Genomic DNA, 22,086 nt, shown 5'->3' on the forward strand with positions numbered 1-22,086 from the left:
GCACTAGGTCCAAAATAATAAAAAGTAACTTTTATTTAGCAAACATTACTACATATTGAAAACATAAGACACATTATGGGTAATGGGTGCATGTGAGAGTCCAGCTCCCATAATTGGGAATTACTATAATAAATTGTTAAAACACTTTATTAAATATAGTATATAGTATAGGTGCATCTGAACTGAGGATTAATTTTCCAGTTTCAAGCTTTGAAAAATTGGTAAAGATCGTATCTCATGTTGCAACTCCCACTTAGGGCCGGCCTAAGGCCCCCACCACAAAAAAAATATTTGCCCTTTATAAAAAAGGCCCCATCCAGGCCCAAAATTTTATAAAAAATATAAATTTTTTCAAATGGTTGTGTACTTTTTATTATTAATGATGTTAGGAATATCACAAATTTTACTATAGATTTACAAATTGACATGTTACCAATCACAAAAAAAAAAAAAAAAAAAAATATTAATTAATTACATTATTGAAGCTTCTTGATCACTGTTATTGTCATATTATATTATGAACATTTTGTTGCATCTTTAGCTTTTTCCTTTTTTATTTCTAACAAGGCTTAAAAAAAAATTTGCAAATGTGTTAAATCATCAATGGTGATTAATCTCCCCTAATAGTTTGAAACTTTAATATTTGTAAGCTAATCTACTACAAAGCCACACATCAATTAATATCATAGATTACAAATTAGATTATAAATGTAATTAACTATGTATCGTCATATATTCAAGATAAATTAATTTTCTTTCTAAAAAATAATATATATATTTTTCTTTTTGTTAACTTTATTTTTCAATTATGATATTCAATTCTCTATATGAAATTAACCTTAGTTTTAGTTAGTATTATTCATTAAATTATGCATATAATACATCAAATTAACCTCAGTTTGAGATGAATGTGCTGAAGTTTGAGAAGTTGTTGCATTTATATATAGTGCGTTGGAGAGTTCAAATTATATATTATATACTATTTAGGAATTGGTTTATTTTTATTAAATATTAATTTCGGCAAGGATTTTACGTATGCCTAATTCTTGAGGCTTCTTGGGAGTTAAAAAAAAAAAAAATGGCTACTAGGTATACATATATAGTCTTAAAAAAAGTTATACTCCTTGACTATATGTAATGTTAATAAAGATAGGAATTAATTTCAATTTATACAAGATTTCCCACCCAACCCGTAGAGTAAAATTCATAAATTTCCTCCTCTCTCATTATCAGCAATGCCCATGTTAAGATTTAAATCCTAACTGCCTATCTTCTCCAAAAAATAAAACAATAATAATAATATTAAAATCCTAATTATCTACAGTTAAGAGTATTGTAATTTAATCGATTGACACATTGTAGTGCAAATTTTTAGAAATCTATGACAACTCCAAACATAAGGGATTTGCATTTTACATCCTATCTTGGGACAACTCCAAACATGATTCTATATTATACACAAGTAATATGAAGAACTGAGACATATCTGTGAGATTTAATTAGGATGGAATTATCTAATATAACCATTTCCAAACACACATTGGCAGCAAACATCTCTGGTTATTGAGAGATCCCAAAATGTCTATACTAAAAAGTAATAATTGTCACTTCAAAAAGAAAAAGAAAAAAGAGTAATAATTGTTGTAAAAAAGATATGCAAGGCTTAGCCAGTTCCTTCTACTCCTACAAAACAAAAATTGGTGCCTAGTCTTCCAGACCACCCATCTTCTGAATTGTTGACTTTGTTGGCCACTCAAAAATCTACTTCTATTGCACACGAAATCTATGGTAGTCAAGGAGAACTTGTGCTCTGCACATTCTCAGCAAAGTGAAAATAAATTCAGAAAATCCTTATATTATTGTCATCATTAATGAAGACGATGTCATCCAAGAAAAATAAAGATACGAATGCATAGCTTTTAGTTGATGCTGAAGAGGGAATGAGAGGTCAACAAATTAAACCAAGACCTAGCAACAACGCACTTCGTACTTTTCAAACCCAAAACCCTAACAAAACCCTCTCTTCCACAGCAGCACACCAAACACCAGACCCACCACCGCACCCCCGCCTCAAAAACCCCATACAAACCGACTCAAAAAGAGGGAAGGAAGAAAGAGAAAGAGAGGCTAGACTTTATAATTATAATAAATCAACTCGTGATTTCAATACTTTTTTAAGTAAAACCAAACACAATTGTCCCTCAGAAAAGCAACCAAACACAAATAACACAAACACCATTACCTACTCATTAACATCATTCAAACATGCTAAAATAAAGAAAAATAACAAGATAAAGCTTAAAAGCTGCAGAGCCCGCCATCTTCATCCTCGAGGATTATCTCAATTGGTCAACTGAATGCCATTCTCGTTTGCAAATATGGATATCCTATCAATCTTGGTCTGCTCCGCAACGATTTTCACCCTTTCGTACCACCCATACTCTTCATGTAGGAAGATCACAGCCCTAACATCCCTCCTGCTAGTCACCACCAGTTTCCTCTTCCCCTTAAAAAACCGGGCAACCTTGTTGAAATCGTCTCTTACGCTGCCAATCGTCTCTTGATCGATGGGAGAATAGACGATTTCAACAAGGTTGCCCGTACTATAGGACGTAGAGGATCATTAAAGTTCAGGTTGTGCCCATTCTCCCACCGATCAAGAGACGATAGAGACGACTGGCAGTGCAAGAGACGATTTCAACAAGGTTGCTCGGTTTTTTAAGGGGAAGAGGAAACTGGTGGTGACTAGCAGGAGGTATGTACTGCAGGAGGTAGAGGATCATTGATGTTCAGGTTGTGCCCATTCTCCCACCAAGACTGGATTTCCTCAATGGACTTCAGTTTCTCGACGCATTCCCAATCTTCTCGATTCATCTCTCTTCTTTTCTCTCTCTGTCGCTTCTTTCTTTTTCTTTTCTCTCTGTGTTGCTTCTTTCTTTTTCTTTTTCTTTTCATTTTCTCACTGGCATGCGTGAATAAGACCTTCTGTGACCTCAGGTCATTTTCCAGATCCGGTGCAAGCAATAGCAAAGTGCCATTTCACCTTGCAATTAATAATGGTATACAAGAGAGACATATTTAGTTCTTTAAATCCTAATAGCTTTTTTTTTTATCAAAAAAATCCTAATAGCTCTTTTATGGTTTAGGGGTCTAGATTCTGCCATGTCAGCAAGTATTTTTAGTGGAATGTTGACATAGTAGAATCTAGGTCCTTAAATCATAAAAGAATAGTTATGATTTAAAGAAATCTACTGGTAGAGTATCCTAATAAATCTAGAGAATCTAAATCCAAGAGAAGCAAGTAAAAAAATAAGAGTTATGCTAGCATCACTAAATTTGCCACAATTTTGTATCACAATTCGCCACATGACAAGTTGTGATTAGCAAAAGTGTGTCAGTGGGTCATATGGGGACACAATTTTGTTAATTACAACTCACTATGTGATGTGTTATGGCACAAAATTGTGCCTAATTCGATGGACTTAGCATTACTCAAGAAATAAAGTGTAAAAGTTAGATGGCAAAAAGTTGAGGGTTAAAAAAAATTTTATTTAAGGATTGAGATTAAAAGTGTTTTTTGCAATTTTTAATTTCAACCGTTGATGTACTATTGCATGATGCAATAACTCTAATTATTGCAACGGATCTCAAACCTTCTTGATAAACGAACACTTATTTATGAAGCTTTGTTATATTCATCATAGTAAGGTAGTAGTTCACTAGAATTTAAAATCCCTTTTTCTCCACAAAAAAAAAAAAAGAATTTAAAATCCCTAGTTTAATTATAGTTTATTGTTTCTTATTAATATAGATTTGTATTTTTTTTTTTTTTCTAAATAACATATGGATTAGTAGTTTAGCACCCTTGTAGATTTTTAAATACTTTGGCTTTCTCGTAAACTTATAGTTTTGTAGATCTCTTAATTAAATCCTCAATATAATTGCAACTTGCTGCTATCCATTGATGGTTCTTACTTTGCATTTTTATCGGTGATCAACGTAGCATAACTTAGTAATCTTAGCATCGATCGATAAATCAAAAGTCCTCTTCATTGAGGTAGAATTGAACCACATGATCACGAAATCAAATGATGCGAACATAATCTTAACAAATTTGCTTGTAATTGTTACTTTTATAAAAATCATAAAAAAAAAAATGGTAAACTATAAAGTTGGTCTCTATCCTTTATGTTATATGTCAATTTGATCCCTAACCTTTTGATTGTATCAATTTGGTCCCTAACATTTTCAGTGCTGTGTCAATTTGGTATTTTACGTTAAGTTTTGGATGGAAAATATTGATATAGCTGACAGCTCATATAAAATATTATATTTTTGCCACGTCAACTAACACCTATACTGCCATGTCATATCACATTAAAATTAAAAAAAAAAAAAACAAATAAACAAACAATATTATTCAACACGTGATGATCAAAATCTAACACACAAATTCCTTCTTTTTTCTTTCTTTTTTTGAGAAGTGGTAGCTGAATTTCATTAATCAAAAGAATAAGAAAACTTTACAAAGACTCTTAAGAATAATATAAAAAATGCAGGCAGTTTCTTTTATTAGGACAAAGGACATTAAAATTACATTTCGAGCTAACAAACTAATAATGAATCTTCCATCAATTTCTTGAATTCAAATGGGTAGTTATAAAACAAATCCAATCTTTATCCCATTTAGAGTTTCCAAATTTTTTGAAACAAAAAAAAAAAAAAAAAAAAAAATTCCAGATCAGCAATAACAATTAAGACTTGGATGAAGAACACAAAAGGGAGTTTTTTCTTTTCTTTTATTTTGATAATTTTTTTTTAAAGTCCCTTTTCAAGGTCCATCTTAGCCACTCCCGAGCCACCAAAACCAATCTTAACCTTATTCTCAAGAAATGGTATTTTACATGGTGGAATTTGATTCACTTCAAACTGCCATAGAACTCAACCCACCATTGAATTCAAGAAGAAAAGGTTGTGGAACCCACAAACTGAAAAGAGATAAGCTTGCCTTAACAGCGGTGATCTTTGTTGGGCTTGGAAGACTCAAGGGGTGTGGAGATTGACATGGACCTGGTCGTCCATGTCGACCTTTTTTTCAGATTTAATTTAAAAAAAAAAATTTAGATGAATATTTTAAGTTTTTAACCATATTTGATGTGTAATTTTTGAAAAATATTTTTTTAAGTTTATGCTGACATGGTTTTGAGCTTCTTTTAGTATCTATGCTTTGTTATTTTCGTCGCATTGTGTTTATGTGTTGGATATGCATCCTTTCTTTATATCTTGTACTTTATTGATTACATGTTTGGATGATCATTTACTTTGCTATGTGATCATTGTAGTCATTTCCATATGATTGATTTGTGTTTGATCAAGTTGCTCATTTGTTTCACATTATGTTTACTTGATCGAATTTTTCTTGTACTATATACTGGTCCTTTATTACTTGCTTTACTTTGAGGGTCTAATGTGTCTTGTGCAAGTGTTTTATGATACAAGTATTTTTTCCAAGTTCATCATTGGTTTTAGATTTAGGTGTGAGTGAGTTTTGCTAGTATTCCCAAACTCATGTTTAAGTGTAGAGTCTGTTCTCATCATAAGTTTTGGATTTAGGTGTGAGTGAGTTTTGCCAGTATTCCCAAACTCATGTTTAAGTGTAGAGTCTGTTATAGGGTGTTTTGTCACAGAATAGCCAAAGGGGAAGACTGTAAAGTTATGATTTTTACATAACATTTATGTTGGCTATATTCAATGACAAAAAGTGTTGTAATTTAATTAATTTATTTCCTTATATTTTATGGGATTTAATCGTAATAAGTTTAGTCTTAAGTGGTAAAAATTTGATCAAGACAGATAAAGGTCACATGAGGAGCACATGACAGAAGCTGAAGAGTCAGTGTATCTCATGAGTAATCTTGTGACTTGGCCAACTCATGAGATGACTCGTGAGATGCAGTGATAGCTAGGAGTTTAAGTGTGACTCTTATTCCCTTTACCCATATTATATATACCCTAATTACCCACAAAATTGTAAGGAGGCTATTTAGATGAAAACCCTAGAGAGAGGTTTCTACAACACCCACCATTTTAGAGAGAGCTCCTCATCCCTAAGTGAGAATTTCTAAGTAGTCTCTTCTCCTTCCTCTTTTCTATTGGCATACCTTGAGAGGATATTTATATCCAAACGCAACCCACACCCATTCAGAATGTAGAGTGTTTTGGAGTTTGGGAAGCATTGGGTCTTTGCCAAAATAAGCCGGTGAGACTTGACAGTGCAGTCGAGTGGTATTGCAGGATTCAGAAATCTAGTGAAGACAAGATTCTGAGAAATCCATTGGTAGCTACTGATTAGAGGGCTTTAGTACAATGGGTGTATTAGGCTTGAAGGGTTTTTCTTGTTATCCTTGTACTCTAACTTATTCACTAGTGAATCATTTCGGCTTGCAGGGACACAGAGAGGTTTTTAAGCCGAGTTCTTTGATTTTCCTCTTTGTAAACAAATCATGGTGTTATCTTGGGTTTCCTATCCTTTTTCCCTGCTGACCTTTACCTTTTAGCATTTCACCTATTTGTTCATCCATGCAATTGTTGAATGCTTTGATTAATTAATTTGTTAATCATGTATATTTCACATTAAGTGTGTTTAGATTAAAATTAATCAAGCCGTAATTTAAAATTGGGGGGGGGGGTCTAAACAAGCTTTAGTAGTTTTACTATTGAGCTTTCATTGAACATTAGACTTGTGTGTTGTGTGTGAGTGTCAAGTATAAGTTAGTCCATAGTCTAGCATGAAGTTTCAATGATCAATTCAATTAAGTCATACACAAATAGCACTAAGTCAAGAGACTTATCTCATGAATAGAAATGAACATATATGACTCTTCACCAAAGTGTTTACATTGATTGAAAGCTTTTCATTTGGCTTCAATTTTTCAGACTTTGATCTTCACAACTCAAATTTTTGAGCATCGATGCCATGAAATTTTTTATATTTCTTTGAAGAATAAGCCTTTGGCTTTGGCATCATGCATTTGAATACATTTTTGCTCCACCTTTTTCTAGGCTAATTAGTTTTCAAAGTAAGACTTTTTTAGCTCTTTCCCTTTTTAGAGATTGATGTTTGAAGAGCTTTTTTGACATTAAATTAAATGTGAGGAGATATATAAGATCAAGTATACGAATGTATCAAGATCAATCAAGAATATTGGCTAGACATGCATGACAAGCTTGAAGATATATTTACAACAATCAAACATTGATTTCTAGATTTCACTCACATTGATTTCATGAAATGAAAATGGAAATGGAAATGGAAATGTGAGAATGAAACCAAAAAAATAAATTTATCTACCCAAACAAGGAAATCTTAAAATGTAAGAAGGATCACCGTACACCCTTGGTGTGATGATGACTCCACAAGTATAAGTGCTTGTGGGGTGTGGGGGGAAAGGGCCGGGATTTAAGTATCCAGGAAGGAGGTTCACACACATAGACACTTAGATTAGGTTAGAGTAGAATTCTATCTTGTATTAAAAAAAAAAAAAAAAAAAAAAAATTGTAAGAAGGAATCATGAACCCATGCAACTTCCATCTAACGCTACCTAGGGTCTAATTCAGTAATTGAAACATTATTTACTGAGGCTTGGACAGGGCTACTTCTGGATGGTGCTGACCCCATGCTTGATCTAGTGTGGCTGTCCATCACAAATGCAGGTCTTGAGGGTATTGATAGAGTCATAGATTCACTATTAAGCATGAGAACAACTGAAGCCATGGTTGGTCTATTAACCACATTTTCTTGAACGCAAAGTAACCCAATATGGATGCATCTCATCATTTCAATTGTTGAATCAGTGCGTAATATAGGATCTACAAGATTAGAAGTTGTCCCGTCCTTCCATTTTTTCCAGGCCTGCAAAGGTATGTTAAAATAGTAAACAAAACAACAAAGAGAATATTGTTTTACCCTACTGTATCATATGAATTAGTAGCACAGGTTAATCATATGGATTAGTAGTCACATAAATGAGTTATAAAGTAGGTGAAGACACCATATCTTACATAATTTAGAAGGCCTTCTCCACTGTCTTCACCACGAAAAGTATGAATTTTCTGTCCAGTCACTATCTCCAGAACTAGTACACCAAAGCTAAAGACATCGGACTTCACTGAAAACTTTCCATGTAACACATACTCTGGAGGCATGTATCCACTAAATGTGAATATGAGTAAGATCAGTTTCTTTCAATAGTAATAGAACTTTTTATATTTGTGAGCGAATGTTTAAAATAGTTTTAGGAATTCTCAATTGTTTATTAGTGACTTTTTCCCTTATGAATGCATGCAATGTTGTGATTATTAGTTATAATTTAGATGGATATACTTACATGGTCCCCGCAATTTTATTTGTGTTGCCTTGAGTTTGATCTAATTGAAATAATCTCGCCATACCAAAATCGGATATCTTGGGGTTCATATAGGCATCTAGTAGAATGTTACTAGCTTTGAGATCTCGATGAATAATACGAAGTTGTGAATCTTCATGAAGGTAAAGAAGTCCTCGAGCAATACCCTCTATAATTTTGTATCGCTTTTCCCAATTCAATTGTGCACGCTTGATGGGATCTACAAATTCATGTAAGTGTATAATTCTAATAAATAAATATATGTGGAAGTGTTTTCAACCCAACAAAACTTCTTTGAAGAGAAGAAATTACTACAAAAAATAATATGACGATTAAGTGGAAGTGAAACCATACCAAATATGAAGCGGTCGAGGCTTGCATTTGGCAAAAACTCATAGACTAAAAGCCTCTCATCTCCTTCCAAGCAGAATCCTAAGAGTCTTACAAGATGACGGTGTTGTAACCTAGCAACTAACATGACCTCATTCTTAAACTCTATTTCTCCTTGTGATGAATTTTTGGATAACCTTTTCACAGCTATTTCTTGTCTGTTTGGAAACATACCCTGGAAAAAGAATATATATATATATATATATATGTATGTAATTCGTAATAATTCAAAATTTCGGATTTAACATATTATGAGAAAAAAAATGATACACTCTTCCACTCGATAATGTCACATTACCTTGTAAACAGCACCAAATCCACCCTCTCCAAGCTTATTAGCATCAGAGAAGTTCTGTGTAGCAACTCTGATTTTGCCAAAGTCAAATTGCACGCATTCAACAACACTAATTTGATCATCAGTATCAACTGAAGAATAAGTCAATATGTCTGAGTTAGATTACTAAGTATTGCCTAAATCGAAATTGCAATTATGTATATACAAAAACAAGAAGGGTTTTGCAGAACGAATTACTGAAATCCTTTCTTCTTGAATTCTGAGGGAACTAAAAATGTCTTCTATGTAATATTCTTGTATTTGTTTAGTACAACTCTTGCAGTAGGGTAGTTTCTACTAAATCCGATTTAATATCCAATTAATGGCCTCTAGATTATGTTTTTGTTTCATTTAAAATGATAAGGAGAAAATAATACCTGAAATAGCGGAATCTTATTTTCACTAATATTGCTTAATTCTCTAAACAATGTATTCACCAGTACATACAAATTGTAGGGATATGGTATTTTTTCTTGCTTTTATAGTAATGATTCACTTACCACTTAGCAAAAAGGAAAGGTAAAACAATTTCTAACTTACTTTCAGCTTTATCCACTGGGATCCTCGCTCTTAAATAAATGCAGATGCTGATAGAGATGATTAGTACAGCAGAAGCAATAGCAGTCACTACTACAATGATTACAGTTCGAGATGAGTTACTTTCCTTTCCTGCACAATTCGGAATTCCAATTGCTTAATGTCGTAACAGAGGAGGAAAAAAAAAAAAAAAAAAAAACTTAAATATAGGTATAACTCTCTAAAAATTGCCTACTTAACAAAAAATATCCATAATTTTAAATTATTTTAGTCATCTATCATAATTTTATTTAATATATCAATGTTTTATTCTATTTGGTTATGCCATACGTAGGTCCATATACTTTCGCATATTTTATAATTTTATAATATGTATTTTATGGTACATTTTTAATAATGTTAAGGAAATATGTTCTTATTTAAGACAACCTAATATTCAATTCTGAGATCGAAAGTGGTGCGAAGGTAACGACACCCAATAATATATATAGTTTCTTCTGTCTACGTTGAAGTGTTGAACAACAGGGAGTTCACAGTTCACACCATATACTTTTGAAAGCTAATTGAGTATATAATAAACATAAAGAATGTCTTTGCCAATATGAACCATATATAATGTTTTGGCCAAAGGCTAATATTTTTTATTGCGTTACACGCTTTTCTAAACATTTGATTTCAGAAAGGCAGTAGGCCAGTAGTTCCACCGAACAAATAAGAGTCACCTTCGTTGAACTTTCTGAGCAAAGCCAAGTACACTTTTACATTGGACCAGACATTTTGGATTTTGAAGTTTAAGACGAAAACTAAAAATGAGGCATTTTTTATATTTATATATTAATTAAAGTAATATTTATTTAATATTTTTATATTATAATATATTTTATTTAAAATATATTTTTCTTGCCTTTTGATATGCAAATTGACTAATTAAATTTTTGTATTCAAGTTCTTCTAACATCTCATTTTCAATCGATAATATAGCTAATCCACTTCATTTTTTTGGCGACATTGTCAATCTTAGATATGATTTTATTAATTTTAATTTTGAAAAATTTCTTTCTGCAAAAGCTACTGTAACATGTATTGTTAGTAAAATCTTATAAGCAATGCATGTATTTGGAAATGAATAATCTAATATTTTTATATAATTTAGTATGTCAATTGGAGTATAATCTTTTATTTGTAAAATTTCTGTAAAATTTCTTTTAAAACGTTTAACTCTGAAGATAAATCTAAACCATCAATATCATAATAAATAATCTAATATTTTTATATAATTTAGTATGTCAATTGGAGTATAATATTTTATTTGTAAAATTTCTATAAAATTTCTTTTAAAATGTTTAACTCTGAAGATAAATCTAAACCATCAATATCATAATAAACATCATGTTTGAGAAAATTTTCAGTTTAAGACAGTATTTTTGTAAACTATCATTATCTAGTTTTAGAACCTGATTTATATAAAAAGTATTGTTGTAGTTTCACCGAACAATAACAAGTTTTTAGCAATTTCAGCCTACATAAATAAAGACTTATTCAATATATTACCACTAACTAATATATATATATATATATATATATATAACACAAGATTAAAATTAAAAAAAAAAAAAAAAATAAGCACAAGCATAACAAAAATTTAAGCACAACTATAACACAAGGCTTATTAATAAGACCCACTCACAAAAAAAACACAAAACAAATCCTATCTAATCTATAACCCAAAAAAAAAAACCCTTAAAGGCCCAAAACTGATAAACAAAAGCAGCCACCAGGGCCCAATCTTATTACAAGTGAAAGTGCCCAAATATTTATATTATACCTGCTGAACGGTTGAACCTAATACAGTGAGAGAGACGAAGAAACCGATTTAGAGAAACTAAGAAAGAATGAGAGAGGCTGGAGGCGGAGAAACCGATTTAGAGAAAGAATGAGAGGGGCAATCCAAGTGGAGGAAGCTTGCTGCCTTTCTTGAGCTATTGAGCAAATGAGAATAGGGGAGAGAAAGAGAAGCAGAGAGAAGGAGAGACAGAGAGAGGGGGAGAGCAGAGACTAGAGAGAAAGGTAAAATTTTAGGGATTTGAGTTGTTTTATTTGTTTTGATTTGTGATTGTTTTGTGGTTAATATCTTAGACCGGCTTTGTAGTTTATCCGATTGATTTTTGGTTTGTCTAGAAGATAATATGTTTGATTTATCAAAATTTTTGTTTTTTGGTTAAAAGGATGTGCTAGAATTTTGTAATTCATTTGAAACTTAATTTTTTCTTTTTTTTTGCCCCTACTCCCTCTTATTTTCTAAAATTTTGGGGCCTCCCTTCCACTTGGGGGCCTTAGGCAATTGCCTAACTCGCCTAAGGGAAAGGCCGGCCTTGCTTTTACATCAACTTTATGTATTTTTTAGGAAGAGAAAATATCAGCTTACACTTGTTTAGATAATTTATATCAATATCCACGATTTATGATGTAGAATATTCACATTTTAACATATTCATAAAAAAAATTGAAAAAACTATTGTAAGAATCTCATTGATCATTTAAGAATGCTTAAATTTAACAGGTTCTAAAACATGATACGTACGATGTATAGTTTTAAAAACTAAAATGGTTAAAGAACTAGAAAAGAGACTGATTTATGATTTCCCCTTATTCTTGACAAGTTTTTCTTAGTTTTGAGCAGGACGGTTCGAGTCCAATTCACAATTAAACCGGCTGGTTTGGTTTTTAGAACAATGGTACAAAAAATGTAATGATTAGTGTGAGACAATCAAAGCATGTGAGGTCTAAAATACGGTCATATTCAAAATAGCTCGACAAATTCATGCTAAATGTTTTAGAGGGGATGTAATCTCAAAATCTTATATAGCCAAGGAAATGTAAGAAATATTTCTGTAAAGTTGAAATTTACAACTATTTTGTGTTGGCTTTAATTCTGTGCCAAATTTAATTGTAGTTTTATTAAATCATTTTTCCCTGTATTTATGTGGAGTTTTTAATTGTAAGGGATGAGTGTGAGAGAGTGTGAAGACTCAAGCTTAAATTGAAGAACAAGTGGATTTCGCAAGAAACTTGTGAGAAGCTAATCCGGGAAGTAGCCACGTGTAAAGCGCATGACTGGAATGTGAAAAGTCATGATAGCTTGGAGTTTTCGCGAGTGTCTCACGGGTAAGGCCTTCTCGCGAAATACTCGTGAAACATTCTGTTTGGCTAAGTGTAAAGTGAGGTTTTGGTGCTATTGGGAAGCATTTGAAGAAGCCAATCGTTGGCGGATGCAATCGAGCTGAATTGCAGGATCCGAGAAAGCTAGAAAAGACAAGGTTTTGAGAAGCCAGTTAGTAGTAGGAGCTTGGAGAGCTCAAGTATATTGGGTAGACTAGGCTTGGAGGGTCTTTTATTATTTGTGTACTCCAACTTATTCTCTAGTGGATCGATTTACTACTTGAAGGGCGGCGGAGAGGTTTTTCGCTGAGTTCTTCAATTTCCTCTTCGATAATATGTCTCGGCGTTATCTTGTGTTTGCATCCTTCTTCCCTACTCTTTAAGCTTATCTTTTATTGTTGATTATGGATGAATATGGCTCAGGGTAGTTTTATCGGTTGTTTGCGCTCATATACTCTTATTTCGCACTTAGTTTAAGTTAGAGTAAAAGCAATCAGGTTGTAATTTTTATTAGGGGTCTAAACAAGCTCTTGTATTTTCACACAAATCCGAGCTTTCAATTGGTATCAGAGTGGGTACACTTATCGGATTTCATTATCCTAGTGTGATCCTAAACCCCAAGTGAGATGGATCGATCTCAATCACTTAATGCTCCTCTATTCTTTGATGGGAGTAGTTTTGCTTTTTGGAAAGTTTTTATGCGGGCTTTTCTTTGTGCCATTGATGAGACGGTATGGGATTCCATTGAGAATGGATATGATAGACCCATTATTGCCAAATCCAAATGGGATAAGGCTACTCTTGCTTTGGCAAACGCCAATAGCAAAGCGATTAACGCTATTTTCTGTGGTGTTTCTACTAATGAGTTTCATAGGATTTCGCATGTGAAGACTGCCAAGGAGGCGTGGACCATTCTTGAGACTACCTACGAAGGTACCAAGAAGGTTAAGGACACTAAGTTTCAAATGCTCACTACTTGGTTTGAAGAACTAAAGATGAGCGACTATGAGTCGTTTGATTCCTTCTATGGGAGACTCAACAAGATAGTGATTGCCAAGCTTAATCTTAGGAAGAAGATTGAAGATACCAAGGTGGTAGGAAGATTATGAGATCCTTACTCGAAAGCTTCTGGGCTAAGGTCACAGCCATTGAGGAGAGTAAAGATTTGGATGAGATAAAGATTCAAGAACTCATTGGATCTCTCTAAACCTATGAGCTCAGATTGCCTTCTCACAAGTCCAGCAAATCACTTGCTCTTAAAACTATAAATGAGAGAATGGATGACTCCTCCGAAGAAGACGATGTGGAGAAGGAGGTGGCATTTCTTGCAAAGAACTTTCGGAAATTTCTCAAGATGAAAAATTGTGGGAAGCCTTTTGGCAAAGGAAAGTTTTCATCCTCCAAAGGTGATAAGAAGGACTTCAAGAAGAAAGATGGGAAGGATTCTTAGTCCCCTCAAGGAATCGTGTGCTATGAATGCAATGGTCATGGACATCTCAAGAAAGAATTTTCTAACTATTTGAGAGGAAAGGGTAAAGTGTTTGCCACTACCCTTAGTGATTCCGAAAGCTCAAATTCTGATGTAGAAGGAGAGTATGATAGTGAGGGAAACTATATGGCTTTCATGGCAATTACCTCGGTTGACTTTAGGGATGAATTTAGCAACCTGGTTGATAAGCTTGGTTTGCATTTTGAAGGTGAGGAAGTTAAAGATTCAGAAGATAAGGATGTGTGCCTTAATGAAGGTGAGAAGAACCTTCAAGAAGTGTATGATGCATTGCTAGAAGATTGTGGAAATATGTCAAGGTTGCAAACAATGCCGTGAAGAAGATGAAGAAAATTGAAGAAGAGCATAGGTGCACACTTGTGCAACTTAAGGAGGCAAAATGTGAAGTTGAAGGGCTTAAGGGAAAATTGATGGAAAAAATCAAGTTTCTTGGACTTGAAATTATTCAAGCAAATGTCAAAGTTGAGCGCATTTCCACCAAGAAACTTGACAGTTTGCTATCTTCTCAAAAATCTTCACATGATAAGATCGGTCTAGGCTATACCAATGAAGGAAGCTCAAGCAGCGAACCTAAGAAGGAAGTGAGGTTCGTATTGGCCAAAAATATAGAGAAACTCAAAGAGGTGAAGCCCAAGATTGAGACCTTTGTTGTTGCAAATAGAACCGTTGGTGCAAAACCAAAGGATAAAGGGAAGTCATTACCCAAAAGTCAAAGGGGACCTTAAGTGAAACACTTTTGTCATCATTGTGGCATGTGAGGACACACAAGGCCAAATTGCTTCAAGCTTCATGCACTCAAGAGGGCTGATTCCATGCGTGGCCAAGACAATGCAAGAAGAATGCCAAAAGGAACATAAGCTAAAGGAGAAAATGAGGGACAACTCATTGGAGATGTTATGGAAATGTTAAAGAGCATTTCATTATGCCTTGCTAGCTTCACCCCAAGATTTGAAAGTTATGTCGGTCATACCCCTCTATCTAAGGATCTCACTTAAAACACTCATACAGTGTGGATGAAGAAGGGTACTTATGCATGATCACTCACTATGCCCATGCATTAATACTTTCAACGTATTAGGGGTATAGTTTCATGCATCATAACACATGTAATCTTCTTGTGTCATTGCTTCCGGTTTTTAGCATGTTTCTTTTTCTTGTTTTTTTGTGCTTGTTGTTTTTGTTGATCTTACTTTGCTTGTTCTGTTTTTGAGTGAGTTGAAAAATTCAAAAACCCATAAAAAATTCAAAAACCCATAAAAAATGAAAAATCCCAAAAAGTTTGATTGCTTATGTTGTGTATATCATATGTGAGTTTGGCCTAGTACCTCCGTACTAATGACGTAGTATATTTATGAGCTTAGCTTGTTATGTATGCACATTTTCTAAGTGTGAGTGACATCTAGAAATCTACATTTTGATTGTTATAAATAGATCTTCAAGCTTGCCATGAATGATTAGTCAATAGTCTTGCTTGATCTTGATACATGCGTAAACTTGTGCCTATATATCTCCTCACATTTTTTTTCTTTTTCAAGAGCTCTACAAATGTCAATCTCGGAAAGAGATTTTGAACTGAAAAAGCCATTGCATATACTAGTATTTGACTAGAGAAAAGGGAAAGCGATTTGTATTAAAATGTATGATACCAAAACCAAAGGCTCAATTGTCAAAGTTCATTCAAAATGTTTATGGCATCGCCTATCAAAAATTTGAGTTGTTTTTATCAAAAGTTTGTAAAATGGAAGCAAAATAAAAGGCTTTCAATCATTTGTAATCACATTGGTGAGGGGTCATATATGTTCATTTCTACAAGTGAGATAGGTCGCTTGACTTCGTACTAGTTGTGTATGACTTGATTGAATTGATCATTGAAACTTCATACTATACTATAGACTAGTTCATACTTGATCCACATACACAACACACAAGTCTAATGTTCAATGAATGTTTATTCCATTTGTGTGATTGTACGTGTTCAAATGTGATGTGTATACTTAATTGCTTGTCGATCAAACCCAAAAAGATTTTTGAGTATATGTTTTTGAAAGTGTTTTTATGCTTTTGTGTATTTAGAGTTTTTGTCGAAATTGTCTATTTCTTTTTTTTATTAAAGAACTCTTTCAGAGGCATTTTCGCAAGTAACTCGCGAGTTAGCTCTTCCTGTGAAAATGAGGATGGCAAAAATAAGAAAACACTGAAATTCATATAGAGACTTTCGCAATTATCTCGCGAGAAACAGCTACCTGCGAAACAGTTTATATGCTTTAGTGGCATTTTCACGAGTAACTTCACGAGAAGCTTACCCGTAAAAAGCACGTGTTTTCAGTTTTTAAAGGCAAACAATGACAGTTTTTCAAACACTTGTGTTTTGCCTCCTCCGAGCCTTTCTCAACCCTAAACACATTTTCTCTCAAAAACCCACCAAAATCTCAAGATCAATCACTTCTAAGACTACTCTAATGTATGTTTCAACAATTTTTTTCTTTGATTCCTTAGTTTGATCCTTAGATTCTAGGATTTCTAGGGTTGGGTTTATTTTTTGAAAGGGTTAGAAAAACTTAAATTCTTGCAAAATCTTTTGATTTTCTTGATTGGGCCGTGTCCCATTTTGTTTAGTTGTGTTTATGTTGGCCCCAGGTGGCATTTTAACTTGTATTTAGGCAAGATTTTTACATGTTCATGCATTTTTTTTACATGTTAGTGGTTTATATGCACACTATGTGTTTGATGAAATGCCCAAATGACATTTTGTTGTTGTTTTGAACTCCGATGAGTACCAAACTTTGGGGATTACCATGATTATGCATATTTATCATGTTTTGATCATTGTTTGTGTGTTTTACACACTTTGACCCAAGTGTGCTTGGTCATGCCTTGATTATGCATCACATATGCACACCACATGCACACACTTTATCACTTGACATGTTTTGCACTTCACTCATGCTAGATAGGTTTTGTTACATGTTTAGCACTTAACATGATCTTGTGATCTTTGGTTTATGTTTTTATGTTCTTTTTAGGACTTTGTGTTTGGTTTATGGACTAACTTGTATCTAATCAAGTTTTTTTCCTTGTTTTTGTTTTTGTCCTTGTTTCTTTGTTGTGTGGCTATTCCTTTTACAGATGTATCATCGTTCTTCTCGCGGTAAAGAACAAGTGATTGACCTCACGTCATCTCCTGTGTCAAAGAGGACTCAACATTCATCTGATGACTTCGAAACCAAGAGATTCAAGACTCTCTTAGATTCTCAAACTTTCTCCAGCATCTTTGCGAATGCACCTACTATGGTGGAAAGGATTATGCAGTTTGACACACTGGGAACCACTTTTATTCCTAAGACTTTTGCGGATAAAGATTGGGAAAATCTGTTCAGAAACTTTAAGGATCCCGTTGATGAGTTGGTTAAGGAGTTCTACTCGAATGCTAGGTTCACAGGAGCTGAACTGAAGTGTTGGGTTCAAGGAAAGGATTTTGTGATCACTCCGGACTATCTTGCTAAAATTCTTCACATCTTCGGTTCATGTGGACATTTCACCATATGATGACAGACTTGCTCCAATAAAAGAGATCCTTGACATTCTAGGAGCGGATCATGAGGTCTCCGCCAAAGGCACGTCCACTGGGACTGCGAAGTTTGGACTAGAATTGAAGACTCTCACATTGATCATGTTTTCCAACCTATATCCACTGACCAACATTGATTCATCAATCTTGGAAGAGCACAATTTTTGTGTGATCTCATCAAAGGAGTTCAAATTGACATTTGTGCTCACATTTTCCAGACTATGGGGAAAACGGCAGGACAATCAGCGGCAAGGATGTGTCTTCCTTTTTGTAGTCTTATCATGAAGATCTTGGTACTTAAAGGTGTCGTCCACCAAAAGATGGAACTCCACTACTCTGTCAATGCCCAATATCCCTAGTGTCTCTCCAAAGGAGCAAAAGTTACTCTTTTGCTGAATGGGGAAAGCAAAGTCCCTCTAAAACAAAGAGTGATTCTTCTCCACATGCCACTCCTTCCGGTAATCGCTCAGTTGCTCCTACTACCCCCAGACATCTCGAAACTGCATTTCCTCACACTATTGAGCTATAGTCTACTAGCACTCAACTGGGACCATCTAGTTCTCATTTTGATAGGTTGACTACCTTGGTTGAGGGTTTGCATGGGTGTATTTCTGGCCTTGCTAGTCTCCTATACTCCACTAACAACTAGGTTCAGATTTGTCTCACAACCATTGAGACACAATTGGATAAGATTCAATGCAAGCTAGAGGACAGCCTTTAGCTATTTGTGCCAAAAAGGAGGAGAACAACTCACTGTATAGTTTTGACTACAACATATAGTAAGGGGGAGAGCATCACAAGAAAGGAAGTGTGCATATTGAAAGGGGCAGTTTTGTGGGCTCAAAAGGAGGAAGCTTACCTATAGTCACACACTCACTTTTGGATAGTTTAACCATTGTTTGGCTAATTTAAATATTAATTAAAAGTACTTATAATATTTTATTTGTTACATTTTTCGTGTGTGTTCTAATAAGTATTACTATTTACTCAAAAAAAAGTTTGATTAGTAGAGAAAAAATAGTGAATACAATTAAGTATATAACAATTATTAAATAATTATTTTAATTTAAAATTACTAAGTGTTCTTCTAATTCCTATATTATTACAATATTACTATCACGAGTTTAACTAATCAACATATAAATAAATAAATAAAAATTATATCTATGTGTGCTTAGGATATTATATTTCTTATTTAACCTGTGAAAATTATGATATGAAAAAATATATTTGAAAGATAGGTTTCTATATTTAATTGGGTTATTTAATTTAATTTTTCTATTTATACTAATTTAATATATTTATTTATATTTAAATAATTATTAAATTAATTATGACGTTATCACGGTTCAACTTTGGTTCGACTTTAAAAATCTTGAACCTCTTCCTTTTACGGTTCAATGAACGGTTGGGGTTTGAAAAATCTTGGTTGAAAATGACCTTTGTTGAGCTTTCCGAGCAAAACCAAGTAAGAGCAAAGCGAAGTAATAAAGCTTTTTCTTTGCTTTAATTTCAGAAAATTGGTACAATTTACTGTTTCATACTTTTTAAGGTACATATAATGCCCACGTGTTCACATCAAAGTGTCTATGTTTTCTTATAAAGGGAAAATATCATCCTTTGCTCATTTATTTTATATAAATATCCACGATTTATTATATAGAAACATTCACATGAAAGTTAGAAAAAAAACGAATTTGAAAAAATCATTGCAAGAATCTCATTGCCCTTTTAAGAATGTGTAATTTAAGCTTTTTCTTTGGGTAATAAGTTTTTAAGTTTAATTAAGCTAGAAATAAAGTCATGTGAGGTAATGAATATGTTCATATTCAAAAAAATAACTTGACAAATTCACGCATAGTATTTAAGAGGGTATGCTATCTCTAAATCCTAGATAGCTATCGAGGGAAAGTAAGAACTAATTCGGATTTATACAAAACCGAAAAGCTACTCAACTAATCGTTTGTATTAAAGTTTTTATACTCTTGTATCCTAAAATTCTAATAATTTAATCTTAAACTTATAATAATTTCAGTAAATAATTGTTGATTTGTAATTTACCAATATTCCTCTTCCTATTTTCTTTTTACCGCCATAGGAAAGCCAAGGACTTCTTTTCTTGTGTACGTCTAAAACTAAAAGTAGGCAACTCAAAAACTGTGCTCAGAATATAATTAATATGGCGTTTCATTGATTTTGTTCCTCTTTAAAATGAAAACTGGAAGCAGATTTTTTAGGAAATATATTATTTTAATGTCTTGTGAAAATATATATCTCGTTTTCAATCACGTTCAGTAATACAATTTTGAATTATTATTTGCTTCTACATTATTAAAAAAAACCATTATATTAGAAACAATTCCACTGAAAACGAGCAAACAAATAAATTAATTAAATTAACCAAGAAGATAATTAAGTCAACATCTATGTTATGAAACACCAGTAGTTAAAAAAAAAAAAAAAAAAGAGTCATGAAACAACATCAGTGCATACCTGGTGTACTTGCCGGCAATTCCGGTGGCGGTGATGATGTTGTCTCAGCAGAAGGGTTATAAAAATTGTATGTCTCATACCTTAGTACGCAGCTGGGTGCTAAAAATATTCCTCCTTGCCTTCCATTAAAAAGTGATGCAGTATAATCCTGAAGATCCTGCAGGCAAGTGTTGCATTCCAGCTCGCTCAAATCAGGGGTGCACTGCAGAAGTGAATATATGGTTTGCCAGTCTGGGGCAGGCACACTCTGTAGAGCAAACTTGCGAGTAGAGTTTCCTTTTGCAGCACGTTTTCTTAGGCTATCTAACAAGGGTCTTAGCACGCTGTTGAAAGCTCCTACATCTATGGCGTAGTCTACTCTGTAAGAGGCATCTTTAGGGTCAGTTTCCAATTTATTAAATATGGATCTGTTTGAGTATCGAATTAAACATTTTTTGTGCCAAGCCCAATAGATAGCCTCCTTTTGGTTTGGACAGGCTTGCAGTAGGTAGTATCTTGACTCATTGATACAACTACTGCATTCGCTGGGCGAAGCGTCTCCAGTACAAAGTGCAATCGCATATACTTTGTCCGGAGATTCACCAGCAGAGAAATTGTAAAACCCATAATCGATTTTGGTGTTGTTAATGATGGAGGTCAGGAGGCCATCGAGGTTGGCCCTGTAGGTACTGTTACTGGTGTAGTTACCAGTGTCATAACAGATAGTACGGGCAGCCGTGGGAATAACAAGATGAATGAGAGCAAAATAGAAGAAAATTTGTAGTTTGGAACAGGCCATTTTCATTGTTCCTCTGCAGTTGTAGGTTTGAAGAATTTTAGTATAGCAATATATATCATTCCTGTTCTAAACTTTAATGCACGTATCTACTTTCTACATTGACTAATTCGTTGGAAACTTCAACTCCAAGCTTTGGACCGCATAATACACGGTCGACGCAAAGACGTGGATAAGTAGAGATGAGAAAAAATGGAAATAAACGGTCAACTTGTTTTGAAAACACGAAATTTGTTTTGGAGAACACCCACTCAAATCTTTACCCAATTTCATAACATACTTAAACGGTCAACTTGTTATTGGTGCATAATAATTCTAATTTTTCAAAGTGTTGTGTTAATTGCATATGCATACAAATTGTTGGTTTAGACTTAACTCCAGTATTTTTTTAATTAGACATTTTCGGTTGTTTTAAATATACGATGGCAAGTGGTGGTAATTTTGGCTCCACCCCTATTCACATTATTTGTTATTTCTGGGCATCTAGGAAATCCAATAAAAAAAAGGTGATATAAGGCAAAAGAATATTGAAATATTCATGTGTGAATAGGGCAAGACTTAGGTACAGTACTTAGATGTTGTTTTTTATGTTCCTTTTTTAAAATTTTGACATGTGGATTTTTTCTCAAGAGATGGAACTATATTTTTTAGTTAAATAGTTACATGACTGAATTTTAAGAGGAAAACTTAAAAAACAGCACTTACCTAAGTTTTGCCCATGTGAATAATGTAGTTAGTAAGTGTTGAAGTCCAATGTGGGATAATAAGCACAAGATTAATTGGTTAATATTACACAACTGGACCTAAATCTAAAGGCGGAAAAAATGCAGTCTTAACAACCTTAAGAAGCAAATGTCAAACTTAAACACAAAAACGAATTAAATCCAAGATAACTAAGGCAGCCTCCTCCAACTACTT

At 33.6% G+C, this 22,086-nt stretch overlaps 2 protein-coding genes across 8 annotated transcripts in view; both read right to left on the minus strand.

Annotated features, from left to right (window-relative positions):
• The window catches only part of LOC126697329 (uncharacterized), an 89,913-nt gene that overhangs the window by 29,962 nt on the left and 37,865 nt on the right, over positions 1-22,086 (minus strand). The window lies entirely within an intron of this gene.
• Positions 7,598-21,177, minus strand: LOC126697328 (cysteine-rich receptor-like protein kinase 44). Its single transcript, XM_050394276.1, has 7 exons — positions 20,394-21,177; positions 9,670-9,798; positions 9,094-9,221; positions 8,760-8,970; positions 8,388-8,625; positions 8,062-8,212; positions 7,598-7,912 (listed from the first exon to the last, which is right to left on the minus strand). The coding sequence occupies exons 1-7, from the start codon at positions 21,175-21,177 to the stop codon at positions 7,598-7,600; spliced, it is 1,956 nt and encodes a 651-aa protein (XP_050250233.1).

The sequence above is a fragment of the Quercus robur genome, chromosome 8, assembly GCF_932294415.1.
Source record: "Quercus robur chromosome 8, dhQueRobu3.1, whole genome shotgun sequence".
Classification (NCBI taxonomy): domain Eukaryota; kingdom Viridiplantae; phylum Streptophyta; class Magnoliopsida; order Fagales; family Fagaceae; genus Quercus; species Quercus robur.

Excerpts from the sequence above, each read along its gene's own strand:
- LOC126697328 (XM_050394276.1), bottom strand. The coding sequence starts at position 21,177 with ATGAAAATGGCCTGTTCCAAACTACAAATTTTCTTCTATTTTGCTCTC. Across the intron at positions 9,799-20,393 it reads ATTGCCGGCAAGTACACCAG|GAAAGGAAAGTAACTCATCT; the intron begins GTATGCACTGAT and ends CGAATTGTGCAG. Across the intron at positions 8,213-8,387 it reads AATAAAATTGCGGGGACCAT|TGGATACATGCCTCCAGAGT; the intron begins GTAAGTATATCC and ends ATTCACATTTAG.